Source organism: Zingiber officinale, chromosome 2B, assembly GCF_018446385.1.
Source record: "Zingiber officinale cultivar Zhangliang chromosome 2B, Zo_v1.1, whole genome shotgun sequence".
Lineage (NCBI taxonomy): Eukaryota > Viridiplantae > Streptophyta > Magnoliopsida > Zingiberales > Zingiberaceae > Zingiber > Zingiber officinale.
The window spans coordinates 32,029,822-32,052,061 of record NC_055989.1 but is presented as its reverse complement, the minus strand read 5'-3'; the positions used below and the strand labels follow the sequence as shown (position 1 = coordinate 32,052,061).

General features: G+C 35.0%; 2 protein-coding genes across 2 annotated transcripts; one reads left to right on the top strand and one right to left on the bottom strand.

Annotated features, from left to right (window-relative positions):
* Positions 1-667: 667 nt before the first annotated feature.
* On the top strand, positions 668-7,880 carry LOC122048226 (SPX domain-containing protein 1-like). The gene is made up of 4 exons (XM_042609819.1): positions 668-965; positions 1,075-1,260; positions 2,631-2,964; positions 7,847-7,880. The coding sequence occupies exons 2-4, from the start codon at positions 1,188-1,190 to the stop codon at positions 7,878-7,880; spliced, it is 441 nt and encodes a 146-aa protein (XP_042465753.1). The 5' UTR covers positions 668-965; positions 1,075-1,187.
* A 3,654-nt stretch (positions 7,881-11,534) lies between these two features.
* Positions 11,535-18,848, bottom strand: LOC122045565. Its single transcript, XM_042605844.1, has 12 exons — positions 18,401-18,848; positions 17,893-17,957; positions 17,666-17,738; positions 17,511-17,529; positions 17,233-17,352; positions 16,953-17,022; positions 16,616-16,659; positions 16,451-16,492; positions 16,203-16,262; positions 15,294-15,361; positions 11,996-12,053; positions 11,535-11,835 (listed from the first exon to the last, which is right to left on the bottom strand). Exons 1-12 carry the CDS (start codon positions 18,694-18,696, stop codon positions 11,746-11,748), a joined length of 1,005 nt encoding a protein of 334 aa, XP_042461778.1. The 5' UTR covers positions 18,697-18,848; the 3' UTR covers positions 11,535-11,745.
* Between the last annotated feature and the right edge of the window lie 3,392 nt (positions 18,849-22,240).

The following is a 22,240-nucleotide window of genomic DNA, read 5'->3' as shown; positions in this document are numbered from 1 at the left end:
ATTTTCGATCAGGTTCCAGCAGAGGGGTTCTCGCTGGAGGATTCGTTCATCGTCCCCATTTGTGTCGAAGAGTGCAGCGACCAGCAGAGTGAGCTACTGTCCACCGGTTTTGGGGGTTCCGAGCCGGGCCTTTCGTGTGACGACGAAGGGTAGTCGTTGGTATTCAAGAATTGAAGTGTGGATTGTGGTTGGATTAGCTTAGTTTCTCTTATGTTTATTGTCAATTTACTTGTGTTGATGCTTATTGTTAATGCTTGTAGCTAATTTGATCTTTTATGTATAAATTGCATTAATTACGTTTAATTAGTTTCACGCCTACAACGTGTTCGATGAATTGCTTCAACCAAGAGTTAGGTTTAATTTGATGCATTTTAGTTTGTTTAATTCTTGTTTTGTCTTGTTCTTAAAATTTCGTTAGGTTCTAGTTTTGATTGAATGCAATTAGGATAACTTCCACTTCTCTGTGACTCTTCAACAGTCTTTATGCTGCCTATGCTAGAACTGATAACTTCCATTAAAATCAAATGATTTCTCCCTTTTGCAGTAACATCCATTTAGTTCTTCGCTTCTGACTGATTAATATCTTTCTAGTTCCTTTGCTTTTTGAATTTTGGTGTATATGCAAGATCCAATGATTTTAAATCACATTTTCAGATTTTATTTAATGTGTAGTGTCCATCTCCATTCAGTCCCTTAGTAGATCAAGAATGTCATGCTATAGAATGTACCTCTTTTTTATTGGAGAAGATGATTCTGTTTCCATTTTGATATCAGGTTCATAAGCAGGGTGTTGCACTTGGAAGATCTATTGACTTGACAAAGTTTGATGGTTATGACCAATTGATCGAGGAGTTAGATCAGCTATTTGAATTCAAAGGAGAACTGATGGCTCCAAATAAAAATTGGATGATTGTATTTACTGATAATGAGGATGATATGATGCTTGTTGGAGATGACCCTTGGCAGTAAGCATGCTTCAACATTCCTAATGTTCTTCTCTTATGTATATATATCTTCCATTTTCTATGTATAAAGTGGATATGTTGACAACTGGTGTTGTATAATTTTCTGCAGGGAATTTTGTGCTATGGTCCGTCAGATTTTTATATACACAAAAGAGGAGGTCCAGAAGATGAATTCAAGTACCTTGAACCCAAAAAATGAAGATTGTCCTGATATGAAAGAGAATGTCAAGGAAACAAAAGGCAGTCAATCTGCATCATCATCTAATTCAAAAAACTCATAGGCTTATCCTGCAATGTAAGTAGGAATCTCTTTTTGTTTAATATAAATTGCCGTGATAATCATTTTATCCCATCATTTCCCAGGTTATTGAGATGTTTTATTTGAAAACTATGATAGGTTAGGTCCTTCTCCATTAAATCGACATTTGAAAGATAACTCCAACAGTTAATCCCCGAGTACTTCATACTCATATTACAGCTAGTCAAGTATTTATGCAACATGTTATCTGTCAATGAAAATTAAACTGCATCCTTTGCAAGAAAGACTGACAACTAGAAAAATAGTTCAATATCGCTACTAGTATTTCATGTTTGGAAATTGATTTAAGCGAGAAGTTTGCAGGCTGACGACATCTTTGCCATGTGCAATTCAATCTTTGTAGGATCTTGAAGCACAAACAAAGTGATTGTTTGTGCTTTATCTAAGTGATTGTTTGAACAGTTTTATAGCATGCATCTTGACAATTAATATAATTTCGAAGATCACTATCAAGGAAGAATGTTCAAAGGAAAGTAAAGGCTAGGGAGAAGATCACATAATTAACTACACGGGTAGGTTTCCGTAAGAATTCAACTTTTTCTTGATCTATTCTTATGTAGTCCATGGTACACATTAAAGATTTCACTGTAGCTTATTTTAAGTATTCTAACATGTAAATTAATACACTTCTGTGGATCCTCCAAACAATCTAAGTTGTGATGGATTGATATCCCTTTATGTTCCAAACCTTTGTTTTTTTTTTGGAGCTTGTAATTTTCATTGCAAACAATCCATATGGTGTATGAATTACATTCAGTCGAGTATAAACTTAGCACTTTCGCTTCAGAGGCAATTTATGGGTTTTATTCTACAATCATGTTTACTAATTGATCAGATTGATTAAGAAGGGCGTTGGAGTAGCTTGGTAAATTTGTTTTGCTAGGTTATGATAAATTAGCATTCAGCAGAATAGATGTTTGGATTTCTTCTTCAAATCACACAGTAATATTTCTCTTGTCATTGGTGAAACAATCAATCCACTCTCATTATAACTTCCACAACAGAAAATTTTATGTTATTTGCCTACTACCAATGCAGTTTAACTGATTTTACATTGACTGAACAAGATTGATTTTATTTAGGTATCAAACTCTCCCATTTGTTTTAGATATTACATGTCTTGTTTGTTAATTTCTCCAAACCATTATTTCTCAATTTGTTAACAAGGAAACTCATGTTAGCATAGTCATGATCAGAGCCTAATTATAGTTTACAATTATCTGAGTGTTATTGATTAACTGTTCTGTCCTTTTATTGATTAACTGTTCTGTCCTTTCTTCTGGTTTTTTTTTTTTAATTTGTGCACTCATTTAGATGGTTTATTATTCTTGTTGTGATGAATTCAGGTCTAGTGAAAATACTGAAGAAGTATGACAAGAGAACAGGAGCACTTATCAGGCAGCCCTTCATCGAAAAGGTGCTGCAGCAGCCATTCTTTACAACTGATCTCCTATACAAACTCGTGAAGGAGTGTGTGGCTATGCTCGACCACCTCTTCCCCAGCAACAACCTGTCAATTTCAGCAGAATGCGATGGACAAAATGGAGTGCCAAAGCCGACACAATCAGGTGGGAGGGTTCCGGAGTTGGAGGAGATTAAATATATGCAGAGCTTATACATGAAGAGCACCGTAGCAGCGCTGCGGTCCTTGAAACAGATTAGGAGCAAAAGTTCAACAGTCAAAACAGATTAGAAAATCTCATGTTATATTGTTCTACCTTTGTTTTAATAGTGTTATCATTTTGTTGGTTGCTTATGAAATTTTGTTGGTTGCTTATAAAATTTCTTTAGAATGTTATAGATATTATTTTTTAATGTTAGAAAATTGTATATTAAATTTTATTTTGAATGATTTATAATATTGGAAAATTATGTATTAATTTTTTTATATTTTTTATCTAAAAAAGACAACGGTTTTTCACCGTTGTCGTAGATAGTTTAAAACTGTTGTCGAAGACCCTGTTATTAAAGGTAGACGCTCAAAGACAACGGTGAAAAACTGTTGTCTTTGAAGGAAAAGACAACGGTTTTTCACCGTTGTAAAACTGTTGTCTTTGCCTTCAAAGACAGCGGTTAAAAACTGTTGTCTTTGGGCACCCCTTTTAACAACACGGCCTTTAACAACAGTCCGAAAGGGGCTACGACAACGGTGAAAAACCGTTGTTGTTAGGCTTTTTTCTTGTAGTATTTAGAAAGGACAATATCTATGCAATCAACCTAACTGGTTCCTCACTTAAGTGTCACTTGACACAAAGAGAAGAAACCTGGTTATGACATAGAAGAATGTCACACACAAACTTCAGAAATCTAAGTAAATTAAATGAATTAGTTAGAGGCTAACCAAAGTTACCCAACTTAGACACAACAATTTGTAATGTCTGTCAACAAGGAAAATAAACAAAGTCAACTAATCAACTTCAAACAAATTCTATATTAGAACTATTGCACTTGGACCTATTTGACTCTCATGGAATCAAATCAATAAATAGAATCCTTTACTACCTAATAATAATAGATAACTACATTAGATTCACCCGGGTAAAATTCTTAAAAAGTAAGGATGAAACATTTGAATTATTTAGTAATTTTTACAAACAAATTGAAAATGAAAAAGATAGAAAAATTAAAAGAATCAGAAGTGATAACGGAAGTAAATTTAAAAATCATAACTTTAATCAATTCTGCCTTAAAAATGTATATCATCACGAATTTTCCTACCCTAGTACACCCCAACAAAATGAAATAGTAGAAAGAAAGAATAGAACTCTACTTGAAACCTCTAGGATAATGTTAAATGAATATGAACTACCAAAATATTTTTAGGCAGAAGTTGTTAGCACAGCATGCTATGTACAAAACAGAACCACAATAAATAAAACTTATAATAAAACATCATTTAAACTCTATTATAATAAACAATATATATTAAATACTTTAAAGTATTTGGATGCCTAGCCTACATACTAAATACAAGAGAACACTTAGAAAAATTTATCTCAAAAGTAAAAAATGGAATCTTTATAGGCTACTCATTAAATAGTAGAGGTTACAGAGTATATAACAAAGTCACACTAAGAATTGAAGAAACCGCAAATGTAAAATTTGAAGAGACCAACTAAAACTTAGAACAAACCCAAATTCAAACAATTGATTTTATTCAAGGTAACAATAGTCAAGGAGGGGCTAGTGAAAACCTAAGTCACGAAGAAGAAGATCAACCTCAAGTGAATGAACCCACTAGAACTATAAGAGTTAATCCAAACCATCTAATTGAGCAAATAATTGGTGACCCAGACCTAAGAGTTCAGACTAGATCGTCCTTTAGAAATTTAAGTCAAATATCTTTGATCTCAAAAATTGAACCCAAAATGATAGAAGAATCTTTACTTGACCCAGACCGGATCATAGTCATGCAGGAAGAACTAGCTCAGTTTGAAAGAAACGAAGTCTGGGACTTAGTACCACCACCTAACAATAAAAAGATAATAGAAATAAAATAGGTATTCAGAAATAAACTAAGTGAAAATGGAGAAAATATTAGAAACAAGGCTAGACTAGTAGCTAAGGGGTTTAATCAAGTAAAAGGACTTGACTATGATGAAACATATGTCCCAGTAGCTAGACTTGAGTCTATCAAAATACTACTTAGCTATGCGGCTCCTAAAGGATTTAAGTTTTATCAAATGGATGTTAAATCTGTCTTTCTAAATGGAAAAATAAAAGAAAAAATTTATGTAGATCAACCACCTGGGTTTGAGAGTCTAGACCATCCTGACCATGTTTTTAAACTTAAGAACCTAGGGCCTGGTATGAGAGGTTGACTTCTTACCTAATTTTCAAAGGATTCAACCAAGGACAAATTGATCCAATTTTATTTGTAAAATCAATCAACCAAGATATCTTTATAACCCAAATATATGTCGACGACATAATCTTTGGTTCAACTAATTCAGAATTTTTTCAAGAATTCATAACCTTAATTGAACAAGAATTTGAAATAAGCTTAGTAGGTAAACTAACTTATTTTTTTATGTCTACAAATTAAACAAACTAAGGAAGGAAATTATGTCTACCAACAAAAGTATATCAAAGAATTACTTAAAAAATTTGGAATGGAAAATACCAAGGGAACAAAAACACTAATGGCAACTAACACAACCTTAGATAATGACTCAAATGGAAAACCTGTAGACCTAAAATACTATAGGAGTGCAATAGGTAGTCTCATATACTTAATCGCAAGTCGACATGATATTCTATTTACGGTTAGTATATGTGCTAGATACCTAACCTGTGCTAAAGAATCTTACTTAGCGAACATAAAAAAGAATTTTTCGATATCTAAAAGGAACATCAAATATAGGAATTTGGCATCCTAGAACACTCAACTTTGAACTCATAGGTTACTCTGACTCAGACTATGCTGGCTGTAAACTAGACCGTAAGAGTATAAGTGGTAGATGTCAGTTACTCATCACTTGTTAGCAGGTTTAGTAGAAAGTAACATTGTGTTGCCTTATCTACTACTGAGGTAGAATATATAGCAATAGGAGAATGTATTGCACAATTATTATGGATGATCCACACTCTAAAAGATTTCAACTTAAACTTTACAAATACAAAAGTATTAATTGACAATGTTAGCTCAATTAATTTAACAAAAAATCATGTGCATCATTCAAGAATCAAACACATCGAAATTAGACACCACTTTATCAAGGATCATATCACTAAAGGTAACATTGAACTCAAGTACATTGAGTTCAAGTCAAATTTAGCTGACATATTCACCAAACCCCTCCCTGAAAGTGAATTTAGCAACTTATGTCGACAATTAGGATTATGTTTAATAGACTATGACCACTATTTTTAATTATATTTTAAATAATTTATAAATTCTAGGGTAAATTTTTTTAACATTTTCTCAAAATTTTCTTATTTTTAGAATTTTCAAAATCAATTTTTTCATAGTCTAGATCAACTCTATAAAAAGTATGTTCCTACAAATTTAGGACTTGAGCATCTCATCAATACATTAAGGCTATCTTCTTTGTGTATTGTCAAATTTAGAAAAGGGTGAGATGCATAGGTAGATTGTCTGGATTTACGATGCTTATATCAGTGCATCAACATAAGTTTGGACGTTAAATATTAAATTCATAGTGATCAGATTAAGTAATCCAGGTTAATCAAACACTAACTGGATAAAAAGACTTAACGTGACTAACCAAGTGAATACTGCTATCTTCTGATAGTCAGTTAGTAACTAACGGTTAGATAATCAAGAACAATTTATAGTTGATTAGATTAATTTAAAATAATTTCATATTCAAGGGGAGGATATTTAAAAATAACTTTCAAATCTTTGCTTTGAATAAATATTTCCCCAAAATATTTTTTTTAATGTTTCTAAAAGATGCTTTTTGAAACCACACTTATACTTTTCAAAGTTTTATTTTTGAAAATCTTTCTTGACACATTTTGAAATATCTAATATTTTACAAAATTATGACGGTTTGTGAAAACTGAGTACTTTAATTTTTATAAATGACTTTTAAACAAACCTGAAAAGTATTCCTTGAAGATTTTTTTTTACAAAACCTATTTCAAAATTTTCTTAAATTTTTTTTCATGATTAAAACATTTTCAAAATATTATAACGTTCCTATCCAAAGTATTTTAAAAAGCTAGTACACGTTGAAAATTATCTCTTAACAGCTATTTGTGTAAAAGGTTAAAATTCTTTTAAAACTCCCCCAATAACTCTGAAATTTTTATTATTGCTAAAATGCCAATATTTTTTCAATCAGGTCGAACAAGTTTTTTTTGTATTGTCTTATTTACTCTTATTTTTGATGAATGTCAAAGGGGGAGAGTTAGGGGGATTAAGTTAGCAAACCAAAGAAAATTCGGAACAACTTAAACCCCACAATGAAAGCTAATTTACTCATATTTTTTGCTTACTTTACATAGTTTTTTTTTTCCTAACTTAACCTAGGTTGTCATTGCATCAAAAAAGAGGAGATTGTTGGTGCATGTTGCACTAACGGTCTAACTCAGGTTTTAGTGAATGACAAGCAAGATAAGTTAGGTATTAGTATGATCTAACCACTTGATTAAGTGTGCAAGAGAAGTCCAAATAGGTCGACGATCTGACCAGATATCTGGCAAGAAATTCAGCTAGGTCAACGGGCCGACCAAGCTGGTATGAAGTCCAGATAGGTCGACGGGCTGACCGGGCATCTGGCAAGAAATTCAGCTAGGTCAACGAGCCGACCGGATAGCTGGTATGAAGTCTAGACAAGTCGACGGGCTGACCGGATGTCTGGAAAACTAGTAAGTTAAGGTATGTCACTAGAGGAGAGTGACCAAGTGAGGACGCGTCCCGGTTGAAGGGATAGTAGGCGTCAGTCCAATTTAGGTCTATTTAAGATCTCTAAGCTGAGACCTTGACTAATTCCTGGTCCTGGGAGGACAAGAACTAATTACTAGTCTTTATTATTAATTATTGTTTGTCCTAATACTTGTGTTGTAGGTTATTTGGACTAACGTTATTTTGCAGGACAAAAGGAGAAAAGTTGCCTTTGGATGAATAGTGCCGAAGGCGCCCTCAAGCAGTAAAGGCGCCTTCGTACTGTTCATAGAAGACGCCTTCCATGGCTATGGAAGGAGCCTTCCACAGGATAAATTTTGGCCAAAGTCGTGGATATGTGTCGGGATGTTCAGGATCAAATTTGTCTCATTGGAGGTGCCTTCCATGCCGTTTATAAGGTTGTCTCGAGAAGGCATTGGAACAAGACTGAGATATGAGCTACCGTGCATCCTTTTGAGCTTCCGACTGCCCCAGGCTTCTGTTACGACTCTGCTGCGAAGCTGCTGTCCCTGACAACTGCTCCGAGAACTTTCGATCGCGGACGGTAGACCGACACCGACACACGAGTGCTCCTACTTCTATTTCTAAAAGTGTCGGTTACATTTCATTTGTGTACGTGATTACTACTTTAAAAAGGGTATTGTAGGTTGTTACACTGCCCCTATTCTTGTACTAGATTCCCTCTTCCGAAGGTACCGGAAGAAGTTTTTAGTGGATTACTCATCGATAGATCCGCGGGACTTAGGTCTTGGAGTAGGAGTCGCCAAAGGCTCCGAACCAAGTAAAACTGTTTGTATTCTCTGGTGTTTATTTGTTTTCTTATTCTTTTCCGCTGCGTACTTGTAATTTTAAAACAGACAAAATGAGTTCTTGAAAACCACGTGACTCACCCCCCCCTTTCACGTGCGATCGATCCAACAGTACTGCTATAGTAATTGCTACAATAAACCCCTAAACTTAGAATTTTACCCTAAGTACAATTTCTCATGCACTCGTCCTTGTCCGCACAACTTAGACCTAGCCTTCTAGCCTCCTCCATCAGCCTCGCGTCCCTCGGATGCCTCCACATTCTTTACGTCTTGCCGTCTGGAGCTTCCATTAGCCTTGTCATTATTGTCGGGTCTTCCTTTGCCAAGAGATCGTGCCTTTGAGACTTCATCCATTGCCAGGTTACACTTGGATTTACGTTGCCAAGACTACATGCTTGGACTTATACTGCCAAGACTCACCTTAGACTTTTCTCCTTTACCAAGATCACACTTGGACTTTCCTTGTTTTACCTATATCCTGCACACTCACAATGCATATCAAATATAATAGTAAATCTAACTTAAACCTTTATACAAACATCAAAATCTAGGGTACCCAGATTACTCTAACAATAAGGTCGCTGGAAACTTCAAGTGAGGCACGACCAGGGTGTGTTAAGCACTAAAAGCTCCATTTTTCAATTATATTCATCCAAGGAATATGCTTGTGTCATAAGACACGACTAGAGCATGTTTCTTACTATGACTTCTTGTTCTAAAGTCTAAATGCTCTAATTTTTACTCCAAAAATACGTCCTGTCAATGAAAACTAGCAAAGAGCAGTTCTCCGAACTAAAATAGTAAAAAAGGAAAAAACAAAAAACAAACAAAAAGGAATATGTGAAAAAGTGAAATATGCTAATAAAATGCACAAAATGTATGCTAAACAATGCTAAAAAATATATAAGAGACATACACATCAGTCCCTCTCAACTCCGTCAATCTAACATCTCTTCCTCCATGCCCACTACTTGAGTTGGTTAATAGCATGTGGGTTAACATGGCACATGAGACATAGCACATGGAACAACATGGTTGACATAGCATGACCCCACGTGATCTTCTACTGTATAGGGCATGGGTGGCATGATCCTCTAATGCGATGACGTGACACTTTTCTCATCGGATATGATGTCCCATCAATCAAAACCTGAAGGAGAGAGATTTCATTTCATTCCTTTAGCAATGATATAAAAGAAGTCCGCTCCTGTAGGCAAAGGTACACTCATGTACACTAACAAATTGCCACTTCGTCTCATTTACTATTCTTGTTCTCCACCTCCTTTGTCGAAGACTTGACTTGAGCGTCAGATTGGATGAGCCGGGACACCCCCTTGTCCTCCTCTCTCTCTCTCTCTCTCTCTCGCTTCGCAAGCGTAACTATTAGTCCGGTCATCCCTTGGTGTTCAATGCCCCCATCAACCTAGAAGACAACTGTCTAATAGCTCATTCAGTGATAACAGCTATATAGAGCTTTCCATTCCTTTTATGTCTTGTAACTTAATTATGTTATTGATTGAGTACTTACATGGACTTATGTGTCCAAACATCATCGATTACCTACGGTCGTTAGGAGTTGGAGATCAACTTTTGGACTAAATCAATGATATGCTTAAGCAATTGATTTGACTAGAAGAGATTTTCCTAGATGTTTCTTGTTGTTGACTTGGTCTCAAACCTTAAAGTGGCTTGCAAGGTCATAAGCTGACTAAGTTGATTTCTCAACTAAATTAATTTCCAATTGACTAAATTGAGTAATGCGATAATTGAGAAGTTCACTGGGTAGTTAACTATTCTAAGGATTTGGGGGAACAAAATATTCTGGTACGAGCGTGAGTCAACTTGAAATTCCTTGTCAATCTAATTGCTTAAAAGTTTTGTTTTTTTTTATGTTAGGCGCCGGATTTTTAAGCCTTTGGCTCAACTAATCTTGAGGTGGTCGTCCAGTTCTAAAAAAATTTCTCACCAACCACTTAGATAAATCAAAGAAATACATATAGAGATTCATCTTGATAGTTAACATTCTCGAATCCGCTACCCATTAAAAAAAATCCTCTATAATATATCCCAGTTAAATTTTAAACTCCAGATTTCTAGATTGAAGCCCCACACTTAAAAGCCTCCTTAAATTGACAATACATAGTGTCATTGACCCTGACATTAAAATTTTGAGCCTCAAAATCAATTAGATCACTTTATCCAATCAAATGGAGGTGCCATTTGAAGGTGTTTGGATGTGGGTGAATAACAAAAAAAAAATCTCATTATTTTGGTCTCAAGTGCGCCAAACAACTCCATGACACGAAATCATAAAGGCTTCAAGCCTCTCAAGTTCCGAAGTGTCCTTGCTTTTCCTAGAGAGAGAAGTGGAGTTTGTTGGCTCTTTTTACGTACATTGTTCATTCCAATGTGCTCGTCTATATTCTCTAGGGAGTGGAATGAAATTTGTTGACTCTCTCATATTTGTTCATTCTTTAGGAGACCTTAATTCTTATGGTTCTAAGAATTTGTTATTAATATCGTAATGAGCAAAGTGCTCTTGTCCTTTTGGATAATCTTATTAGGGTTTGCTCCACACCCTTTGCTATGGAGCTTCATAATGATTTTGTTCCAGGGAAGTCACATTCGTGTGATTAGGGCCATGGATTAAAAGATGTATCTGACACGTCATTTTGCCACACATTTACTACTAATAAGGAATTTGAATGATGGTTTTACAAGAAAGTCTATTCATTCTCCTCTAGCTAACCATTCATATCCTATGGTTACAACATCGCAATCAACATATGGTTCTTTGAGTCCTCCAAGCTTAATGATCATAATGTTCATCGTTTGAACTTTATTATATCTATCTCTAATTTACATAAAATCCTACACAGTTTATACAACTCATCAAATACAAATGTTTAACTTTAATTGCATTTCCAAACAAACAAAACAATACCATGTAAGACTTTATAGTAAAAAAAAAGAATCAATGTCCCAACAATCAACTTTTATTGGGCCATGCTGATTATTCTCATCTTTCTTTATATATATATTGCTATTCTACTATGAGATGGAGACTATAATGCAAATATTGTAATGAAGATTATTTCATATTTTAATTTATAAACATATAATGAAAACTGTTCCATATTCTAAAGGTACTATATTCTTAAATCAAAGACGTAATTTGTGCGATGCATACACAACTCCACCTGCAACTGCCTATCGATTTTTTTAAAAAAATTTGAAAAATTCGGCAACGTTGAGATGGCTCATCAAAATTCGTGATTCTTACGTAGCATATACCGCCCTAAGATACTCGATTATTTCTGCACTTTCGAACATCTTCACTCCAGTATTATGATCCTCCAGGTAAGGTACCTGATGAATAAATACTTAATGAAAATATTCCAGACAACCACAAATTAAATCGCCAGGAAATTAAGTCGAAACATAACTAAAGAGAGGAATCCTTTAATCAAAAAAGAAATTTTTAACAAATAGAGGAATCAAGAGAATTAATAAAAAAACATAGCTAAACCTGAAAAATTCCAACTTTCTCATATAACTCCTGTCTTGTTGGGCTACCCCGAGGAGTGCTGCAAAAGCCAAGATTAACTTTTCAAGATCAGTCATAGTAAATACAAATCAATAGAACTTGGTAGCTTAAAGATTACTACGTACATTTTCACACACTTGCATTCCCTCGTGCGATCAATTAAGTAATACAAAATAGTGTTCTCATACAAGGTTTGTGAACTTGACAGCTACTAATACAGCAATAAGTAGGACTTCTAATTTTTAGGAAACCTTTTTGGAATCTTGTAAAATTTTATTCTGTTATTTTCTCCATCCACCATCCACGTGTCCACCATCCACCATCCACGTTGGTGCAATCATGCCCCAAGTGGTCAAGTTCAATCAACTAGTTTTGATGCTTTGACAAAGAGTTTAACATAAGCCAACATTATGTTTATTGATGAAATTTGTCAAATGTATAAGTGCAAGATACTTAATAAGTTATTGTAGATACAATGGATGGATGAAGTCCCAATGAGTCAAAATTAAAACGTTGAGGAGAAAAAGAGCAAGACCAAGATGTTTTATTATGTGAATTGAAGAAAAAAAAAGGAACCGGGATATCTCTTACAGAATAGAGGGAGAAAAGACAAATAATAAAAAAAAAAACATTTTTCGTTTTTCGCCCAACCATCACCATATGTTGGAGCACCACTGAATCATTGTCAAACATCATGAAATGCCACTAGACTTTCACCATCATCATCTATCAATATTGCTACCACCTTCCCAACATAGATTAAACAAGAGGTTAAAGAAGGGTACGTATGAAATTGTTTTTTTTTATTCACTTCCTTTCCTCCTCATCCAAAGTAAACAACTTTTGATGCTTTCTCAAGCCTGCTATTCGCCTCACCCTCTCCTCCCTTAACTTTCACCTAGTTAGAGTTATTAGGTTAGATTCTTCATCCTCAATCCCTAAAGAGAAAGGGGAAGCCTTAAAGACATGATTTTCCTTCCACTATCATAAACCCAAAGTCTCCTCACTATTCTCTCGATCTTCAGAAACTCAATTATTTTCACTTTTATCTCCATCATTGTAAAAGTCTAATTTTCTTTCTCAATTCTCCATTGTCATAAACCATAACTTTCTTCCTCTCCTTTCCTTTAAAAGCTATAACTTATTCGACCATTTGAAGATATGTTTTCATAACCATCTATAACACCTTAAAAATCAATCTAGAGCATTGTGTTTTCTTGTCACTGGAATAATATCATGTCTTCTTCATTCTCATCATGTGTCTTCATCACTTAAACTTTTCTTTTTGTGAGTTTCCTTTATGCAACAAGATGGACATAGTGTATATGTTTCAACTTGATGAAAAGTGTCAAAGTTAGTGGGTTATTGAACTTCATTATTGGGTTATTGAAGTTGTAAATTTAGTTCATATTGGATGTTTTAGTTATAGGAATGTAGGGTATTATTTAAGTCTTGTATAGCAAATAATAGTTGTCTCTCATGATCAATATACAGTATTTCATCCTTATCAACTATCCTTACTCTCACTCCCTCCATGTAAACATAGTTGACTTCTTAGTATAGGAAATACAAGTATGTGGACTTGTAAATAAATTGGGAAAGATAGACTACAAGTCTACAACCTTAGTAATTGATAGATTCTTTGCATATACCCTAAAGTGAAATGCTGTAAAGATTGCATCCTATTGTCCCACTTAACAAAAAACAAAAGTCACCAAACCTTTACATAACAATACCTTGATAACAACCTTAGTATGGATTTTGCTTCAAAACTACTTGGGATACCTATCAAAATCATGATTCCACAAATGACATATTTCTTTCCATGTAATAAAAATAACAATTATATTACATGGTTAAAATTATTTTTTAGAGAAATTATTAGATTGCGTACATTTCCTACAACTATATTGTCCAATGGAGACGTCAAATTTGCTAGTTACTTTTGAAAACTCCTAAGGCAATTGCTTGACACCCAATTGAAGTATTCATATGTATTTCATCCACAACTTAATGGTCAAACTAAGGTTTTCGAATTTACCTATAACGATTCAAAGATAGATCAACTATATATCTTCTCAAAGTTATTTATGGATTAAAACACATCAACCTATTGACTTGATTTTACCAACCACTTCCTACTATTGCCTCAACACTTTCTCCAGCATATTCGAGAGATTTGAACTGATGTTACTGGAAAATTGCATCTATAATGAATATTATATGCTGATACATATCCTAAATTAGGGAGTGCAAACATTATGCTTGCTCCAACATTTCATAATTTGAGAAAAATTAGCACTAATGATTGTTAACTTGACTTGCCATTTGAATCATACATGAGTTCAATTTTCCATTTAACGGAGTTCCTGTCATATCAAGAGGCCATCATCCTTGTCTCTCAAATATTTCACTCTCCTCAATACCACAATACGCCTTAGGTCTTGAGAATATAGTTGATATACAAACATTGCTAACCTCACATGGAAGGCCACAGATATTTGGTCCATCAAAAAATCTCTCAAATATAAATAATGAATCACAAATGATGAGCTTCATCAAAAGGCACCAAATGTTCTTTGAGATCCAACAAGTTACACCTATGCATAACATCAAATAGCCATATCAAGATCTCCATTCTCACTTTGTCAAGATCTCCATTCTCATTTGATGAAGCTGAGTTATTCCAAACGGAGGAGAATAATATAATTGTAATTGATTAGAATTTTTGTAAAGGTTTATCCTTATCCTACTACTGGTCGTAGAAAACCTAAAAAATGTTATAAAAATCTCTTTTTTGAGATCAAGATGATTGTTGGCCCTATAAAAGAAAGTAAGAAACGCCAACCCCTTTTTTCAATCATCTCAATTCTCAATAAACTTTTAATCTATGTTAGAAGTTTATTATCATGCAAGTCCCTGGTGTTACATCATTTAATTTACTACCCAAAAACAATAAGATAAAGCACTAAACTACTTAACAAAGAGCAGTCTTTATTTGAAAAAAGAATATAAATGGAAGAGTTTAACTTCCTGTGGTGGTTCAAAAATTTGTCAACACTATAGAGCTTTGAAGACTAGTCATACAATGATATTAGATTGAATTTTGCATTCCAACGCCTTTAATTCAACAACATTGAACTAGCAAAAAGGTACTACAATTGCTATTATATTAACTATCACATCTCAAAAGCATAGAGAGAGATTAAAATGCATTGAAAGTTATGCCAAATAAGTTATGGCCAAAGTACAGCTTCTGTTAAAATAAGTGAAATTTAACCTGTGCAGTATGTGTGGCAACTCCAATTCAACTAGAACCTCCCGAACAAGCTTACAATAGGGGGAAGGCTGTAGATAAACACCTTCACAAATTAAATATAGGCATTAAAATGATAAAAAAGAACGTTAAACAATATTTACACCTCTTAGTAATAAGTGAATTTATGGTTTCAAATGTCCATTGGTATCAGTCAACACTTATGGTCACCCTTGTCCACACAGTTGCATTAGTACCAAGACAAAATCTATCTTGGTTGATACCATCCAAAATCGACCAAGATGGAAAAATTTTATTCTTGTGATTTAACTTAAATTTTGTTTTCCATAACACCATATAAAAAGAGGGAGAGGGGAAGTGGGGAGCACATATTGTAGCACCGACAGTAGTAAAAGAAGACTGACACTAAACTTGAAGTAACTGGGATATATCCTTAACACACTATGCTTGTTCCGGTTCAAGTTGTGTCAATTCAAGTAATCCTCCAAGTGTTAGCCAAGATAGATTTATGAAAACGAGTAGTAGTTAAACCCAATACTAGATTTCTGATTGCTATAAGAATCAATAGCATCATCTTATATACAACACTTATTTTAATAATAGCAAGTGATAATTCTTTGTTAAGATACTTATTATATTTTTGTATCTTATTGCTTATAATTTTCATCAATTAATTTTCTAATTGTTATAGCATATATTTAGAGGAAAATAAACTAAATGGAAGAGAATAATATTAAAATTAATGAGTTAATTTTGACACACTTTGTAAGTGTGCTAAAACATGCCAAGTGTAGAAATAGCATAATGGCATGATACTAAAATTGTACTGCTGGGTGAACTTCAAACACAGAACAATACTCTAAACCGTGAGTTGATTGAAATGTATTACATTGCAGAAATCAAGAACCTGACCTCATAAGCCCATAATTCAAGGGGCAAAGGTGGGAGTTTTGATGGGGTATAGAAAGAACCCTGAAGAAAAAATATATGCAGATCTTAAATCTTCAACAAACAAAAGCTCTTGTAAAGAAATTAATTCTTCCTATTTTTTGGAGGATATAATCCCCTATAAAACTCTTGTTTATCAGTAGGGATTTATTTTTGTGCCACTATACGAAAACTTAAGAAATCTCAATGCAAAACTAAGCTAAAACTTTTACCTTTCCCATGCGACCGATCATCGCAAATCCTTCGGTCAAAGTCTAGAAAAGAGCGACAATTAGAAGCTCACAGATGAGCCCACAACCATCATATTTGAGAATTACAAAAATGCCCAAGAATAGTGATCCTAGTTCTGCAAGTATTCATTTAACTGCAAGACTTACAGTTAACAGACCAAGGGATAACATAAAAGGGATGGTTCCATCACCTGAAAAATACAATAACAACATCAAGACAGAATATGGTATACACATAATTAATTAAAAGCTTCATAAGTTAATAAGAAAGATAGCAAAAAGAAAATGTGTCTCAACTCCTTAAAAGAATCAAACTAGATTTTAAACAAAAAACAACAACCAAGATCCAAACTATTTTGGAATAGTATCAAACATAAGTCACAATCTATTAGAAACTATCAGATTGTGGTATCTACACAATTTGATATCAATTATAGAAAAATATAAAAAAACAGATAACTTAACAAAGAAAAATTATCTATACCATATTTGTCAACCAAGTACTTTATAATGTCATTTGATTCATACATGGAGACACCTGTGTTTGGATCCACCTGCAATAGAAGTGAAATTATTTAATGGTGGCAAATTAACAAGACTTGGCCAGGATGGTAACGGGTTGGGTAAGAAGACTTACAAAGTGCAACACCCCTCAACCCACACACAGATTTACTATCTATTCATAGTTTATAGCATGTTTTAAAGATCTAAATATATATGTTACTATTCTAATCTAGAGAAGTCACATTGTTAGTGAACGATACCATATAGGGGAACTGCTGCTTCCCACCCATCTGTAGAACTTTGGGTCGGAAATTTGGACCATTCCTTGGGCAAGGATAATACAGAACATCAAGAGACAGTATGCTGAGAATTTCCCTTACCTACAATTGTCTAGATTTAAAGCCAAATCAGAATAATTCCAGAGGGAAAACAAATTAAACCAGAAGAAAAGGTAATCTCTACAATGTGATCTAGAAAAATATGAATCATCGAAATAACTCTTCTTTGCCAAATTCTGCGGTAGCCACAATGGTATTACCTTCCGACAGAATGGGCAACTGAAATTTATTTATGATCCATCATTGTCCATCCCATGAAGAAAACAAGTGACTGAATTAGGCTTATACTGTTAGAGAAGTTTTTACAACTTACAATGAAGTATGAAAAGTTGGTAAGCCATGATGCAACAGGTACCTTTCAAACTCATAAATCTCAATAGGCTTCTCAGGGCGGGGACCCAGTTTTGATGTCTCTTTCAACTTCAGACCTATAACATTGCAATAGAGTAAAAATGGTTTGTTCAATAATCTTAGGTATCTTTCAGTTATATTATAATAGTCCACAAACCAAAAAAATACAGCAGATGTATGGATGTGTTAATCCTTCAAACTCAACGTTGTTACTGAAAATGGCAAGCGTACCTGCAATACCCATAGCATATTGGTCTGATGGGATTTTATCCTCAGAAACCAAGGATACAGAATATCTGTAATAATTCAAACAAAATAAGGAGTATCAAGATCTCTTTGGACTGTTCTCTAATGGATCAACCTCGAGCATATGCATGCAGAAAAGACATCTTTCAGATTGATTTCATATCCTTATAATATGAACCTAAATAAGATATAAAAAATAGTTTTGAAAAAAAAAATCAATGAGCTTCGTTTACGACAAAAAATAATAAAAAATTTTAAAAAGAAAAAAAAACTGTCTGCTACAAATATATTGTACAACAATGGTCACTTTGCAAGCAATTGGACTTAATATTATCGCCCAGTAGCAAGGATCCCAAATCTATTGTGAAGTGTGAAAAACTTTTCGAACTAGGACAAACATTAAGAGTACATAAAATAACGCAACCCTCCTAAACTTGGAAGTTTCCTACACAAACAAAACGTTTCAGAGAGAAAAGAAAGGAAGATGACAAACCCTAGAGCAAAAGCTCCAGTGCCAAGGCGGAAGGGCAAAGCAAGAGCCGCCGAGAAAATGTCGAGAAGCTTGTCGGGGCGAATGGCGAATCTCTTAGGCTCTGGCGGTTTAAAACCAGGAGGAGGAGAGAGCGTGGGGTAAGGCGACGGATCGACGCTGGCCTCCACGGAGCCAATGGCAGAGGGGGTACCGCTAAGCTCGGCGTAGAGGACCGTTCGTCGCCGGACGGATCCTCTGCGAGTCGGCGGAGGCATCTGGAAGGGAGCGGATGGAGCCGAGGGGAGAACTCCAGCCATGGACAACTTCCTAGGAAGGATGGAGGGAATTGGGGACCGAGCGGGCCGATGATGGGATGAGAAGTGAGAGGAAGAGAGGCGACGTTGCCGTGTTCAGTTTTGGACCATCGAACCGGAGATGCGGTGAGGGTTCGACCGGAAATCATCCACAACCCACCCACTCTCATTCTAATATCCATCCCCTTAAATACAAATAAAAAATAAAAAATCCAATACAATATATTTATTATAACAATATATTTCTTTCATTTATATTTCTTTCAACATTAATATTCATTATTTATAGATATCACAATCAACTCAATATCTTAAAATTATATCATATTAACCAAATACATTTTAAAACTATTTTTTTTATTTTTATTTTTTTAAAATTAATTTAAATTAAAAAATATAAAATACAAGCTTGAAAAAAACAAATAAAAAATCAAATTATTGTCGTTTAAAAATAATAATATTATTATTATTATTAAAATATACCCATATTTTATTATTTATCCATTTTATTTAACTTTTAATTTTTTGTTTTAGAAATTTTTTTAATAATTAAAATTTTAAAAATAATAATAATACACTCATGAGAATGGAATGGGCCAGTCTTGGCCCACCCAATGTCATCTTAAACCCCTTCACAATGGTGTTAATACCAAAGGGGTGTTATAATAATCTTTTAATAGGAGCATTGTGGATGCTCGTAGTTAGGATTGTAAACAAGTTGAGTCGAGTTTTGGGGTGTTCAAGCTTGTTTGATAAGGTAATCACGCCGAGCCAAACTTAAAATGAACCAAGCTTTTGAAATGATTGTTCAAGCTTGGCTTGGTTTATTTTTTATGAGCTTGAGCTTGTTTAAAACTTAGCTTGAGCTTAGCTTGTTTAGATGTAATAAAATTAACTTGAACTTAGCTTGTATAGATGCTACCTTGGGAAAGAAATTTGAGAACAAATATTTTTATTGGACTAAGTAAAGTTTGGGATATAAAATTAAAGAACTAGAGCTAAAGGGTTCTAACACCCTCTCATAAGGATGTTTGTATTGGGGATTGTATGACCGATTAGAAAGAGGGTTGAATAGATATTGCCCCTAATTGATCGCTTCTTTCTACAATGTTAATGTACAAGTGAAAATACAAACAAAGCAAATAGAAAGTTAAACTAAAGAAAAGAAATTCAAAGCACAGCACGCTGATTTACGTGGTTCGGAGATTAAGGCTCTTACTCCACGGCTGCCCATAAGGTGAACGATCCCTATCCGTCGATGGATTAGTCCCCGAAAACTCTAGCTAGCACAATCCTCCTTATCAGTAGAGAAACCTCGTCACAACTCGACCAAGAACACATGGATTGTAACGTAGACTTGGAGACTCTAATTAGACTTTAACCAAGTCTAATTTCGTCAACTTTGGTCAGCCATCCCAAGCTATATTATATAAAGCTTGGAAGAAATAACAAAGTTATTTTACTGTTACCAGTCAACTAGTCCCTGCCGTTCGAGCACAGAAACTCTCTGTGCTCTACCCTAGTCGATTGGTCTCAATACCAGTCGACTGGTACAACCCTAAACTTAGGATTTCCCTTCTCAAATACATTTCTCTCGCACTTGAACCCTCACGACTCACTTGACTTTTCTTCGCAACTTTAACCTCTTGCCTTCAAGCCTACTTCCTTTGGGTCTCATCCCTTCGACGCATTCAAACACGTGGTTCGTCCCCAATGTCATCCTTCGCGTATGCCTCAAAGTTGCTTCCCTCGGTGTCACGCCCCTAGTCCCTGTTCGAAGAAATTTCGGCAACATCTCCCTTGTACGGCGGACAATCTGAAACTTTCTACATCACCATATACCTCAGCCACATGCGGCTAGAATAATAACAATAATAAACAAACAATAACACAAACATCCACGCAGTTTATATCAATTTCAGCCTCTGCTGACACAACCACGCAGTTTAATAGTAAACAAACTGAACAGTGATAAGTAGACTCAAAACCAACCCTACTCCACTACACTCATAAAACTCAAATCCGACGATAAAATCAACTCACCTCTTCTGCCATCCAGACAGACATGTAGTAAAACAAATCCGAATGAAAGTCAGCGACAAATAAAAACAATTCATACAGGATCCAAAGTATCCAAAACATAACAAGTCTAAATATAGTCAATTAAAAAAAACTCAAGGACCAATAGACGTCCTCGTGGTCTGCAGGGGACTAGCGACTGGAACTCTCCTGACAGCATCAACCTGAAAATAGTAAATATCCACGGGGTGAGTCAACTCCTCAACGGGTAACAACTGATATACATAGTAAGGAAATAACATCTAGCACTAATCATGCGTACAGTCTCCTGACGTAATAAAGGTGAATGCAAACTGAAATAAACAGGAGAATACTGTACTAACCAGGACCTGGTACAAGGATAAACAGTCCGAGAGGTATAGAAATCCTGTATGCATGTCAAGCATGGACATCCAACCAATATGCAGCAAATAAATGCAGTAAACACAATCACAAGAAATAAATGCATCAATGCGTATGATGTCAATGCAGTCATGGTCACCCCTGACGCCAGTCAGCCATCTCACACACAATGGTGGAACCGAGTGGGTAGGGCTGTGACAACCGTGCACTCTGCATCACTACTCCTGATGAGTGACCGAGAGGACGGGATGCTGTCGGAGGACGCACATCCTCCTACCCCAAATCATAAATGGGGGAGCGCAATGCTCTCATCTCCCGGTACACGATGACGGAGAGGGATCTCGACGTGCTACCACGCTGCAATCACACTACCCATGAGCGGACCAACGGAGCACCGAACGAGCAAACTGACGTGCTACCACGCTGCGTCACAACGAAGCACCGAACAGTGATGAAACTAGCGATGTGCTCGACAATAATGGAGCAATCTATCACACAGCATACAATCATGCGAATGATGCATGACACTAAGCATGGTAATATACTGAACCAATCTATATACATATATGACGTGCACCATAGTCAATAAATCATATCAAGGGTACACAGATCAGATAAGGTATCACACCTAGGTTCTGAACATGGTGAAGCATGGTTATATCACTACCCCTATAAGCATGTATAATCAGGTAAGTAATAACATGAGATGCAAAACAAGTAATCAACCAAGCATGTAACAAGTATCGGGTAGTGACTAACCGAAGCAAATAAGAAACATAATTATTGCTATTTGTTAAATTCACTACTATGCATATCAAAGACATAAAGTCAAAAGTACCCGCCTCCAATAAGAAAGGTCCTATCCAGTCCAAATCAGACGTCGAGATATTCGTCTCGCGTCAAAGTCCTGTAATACCAATAGATATACTTTTATTTAGCTAAAATTCAAATGAATTGCTAAATAAATCCTTAAAACCATTTAGGGCAAAACCCTAAATAATAATCATCAACTTATCTAAATAAAGTCTAACGATAAATTAGGGTTAATTACCTAATCCCCAATCCACCATCAGATTAATTCCAAACTACCTAATCCTATCTATCAATCATCGACCACAAGATCAAA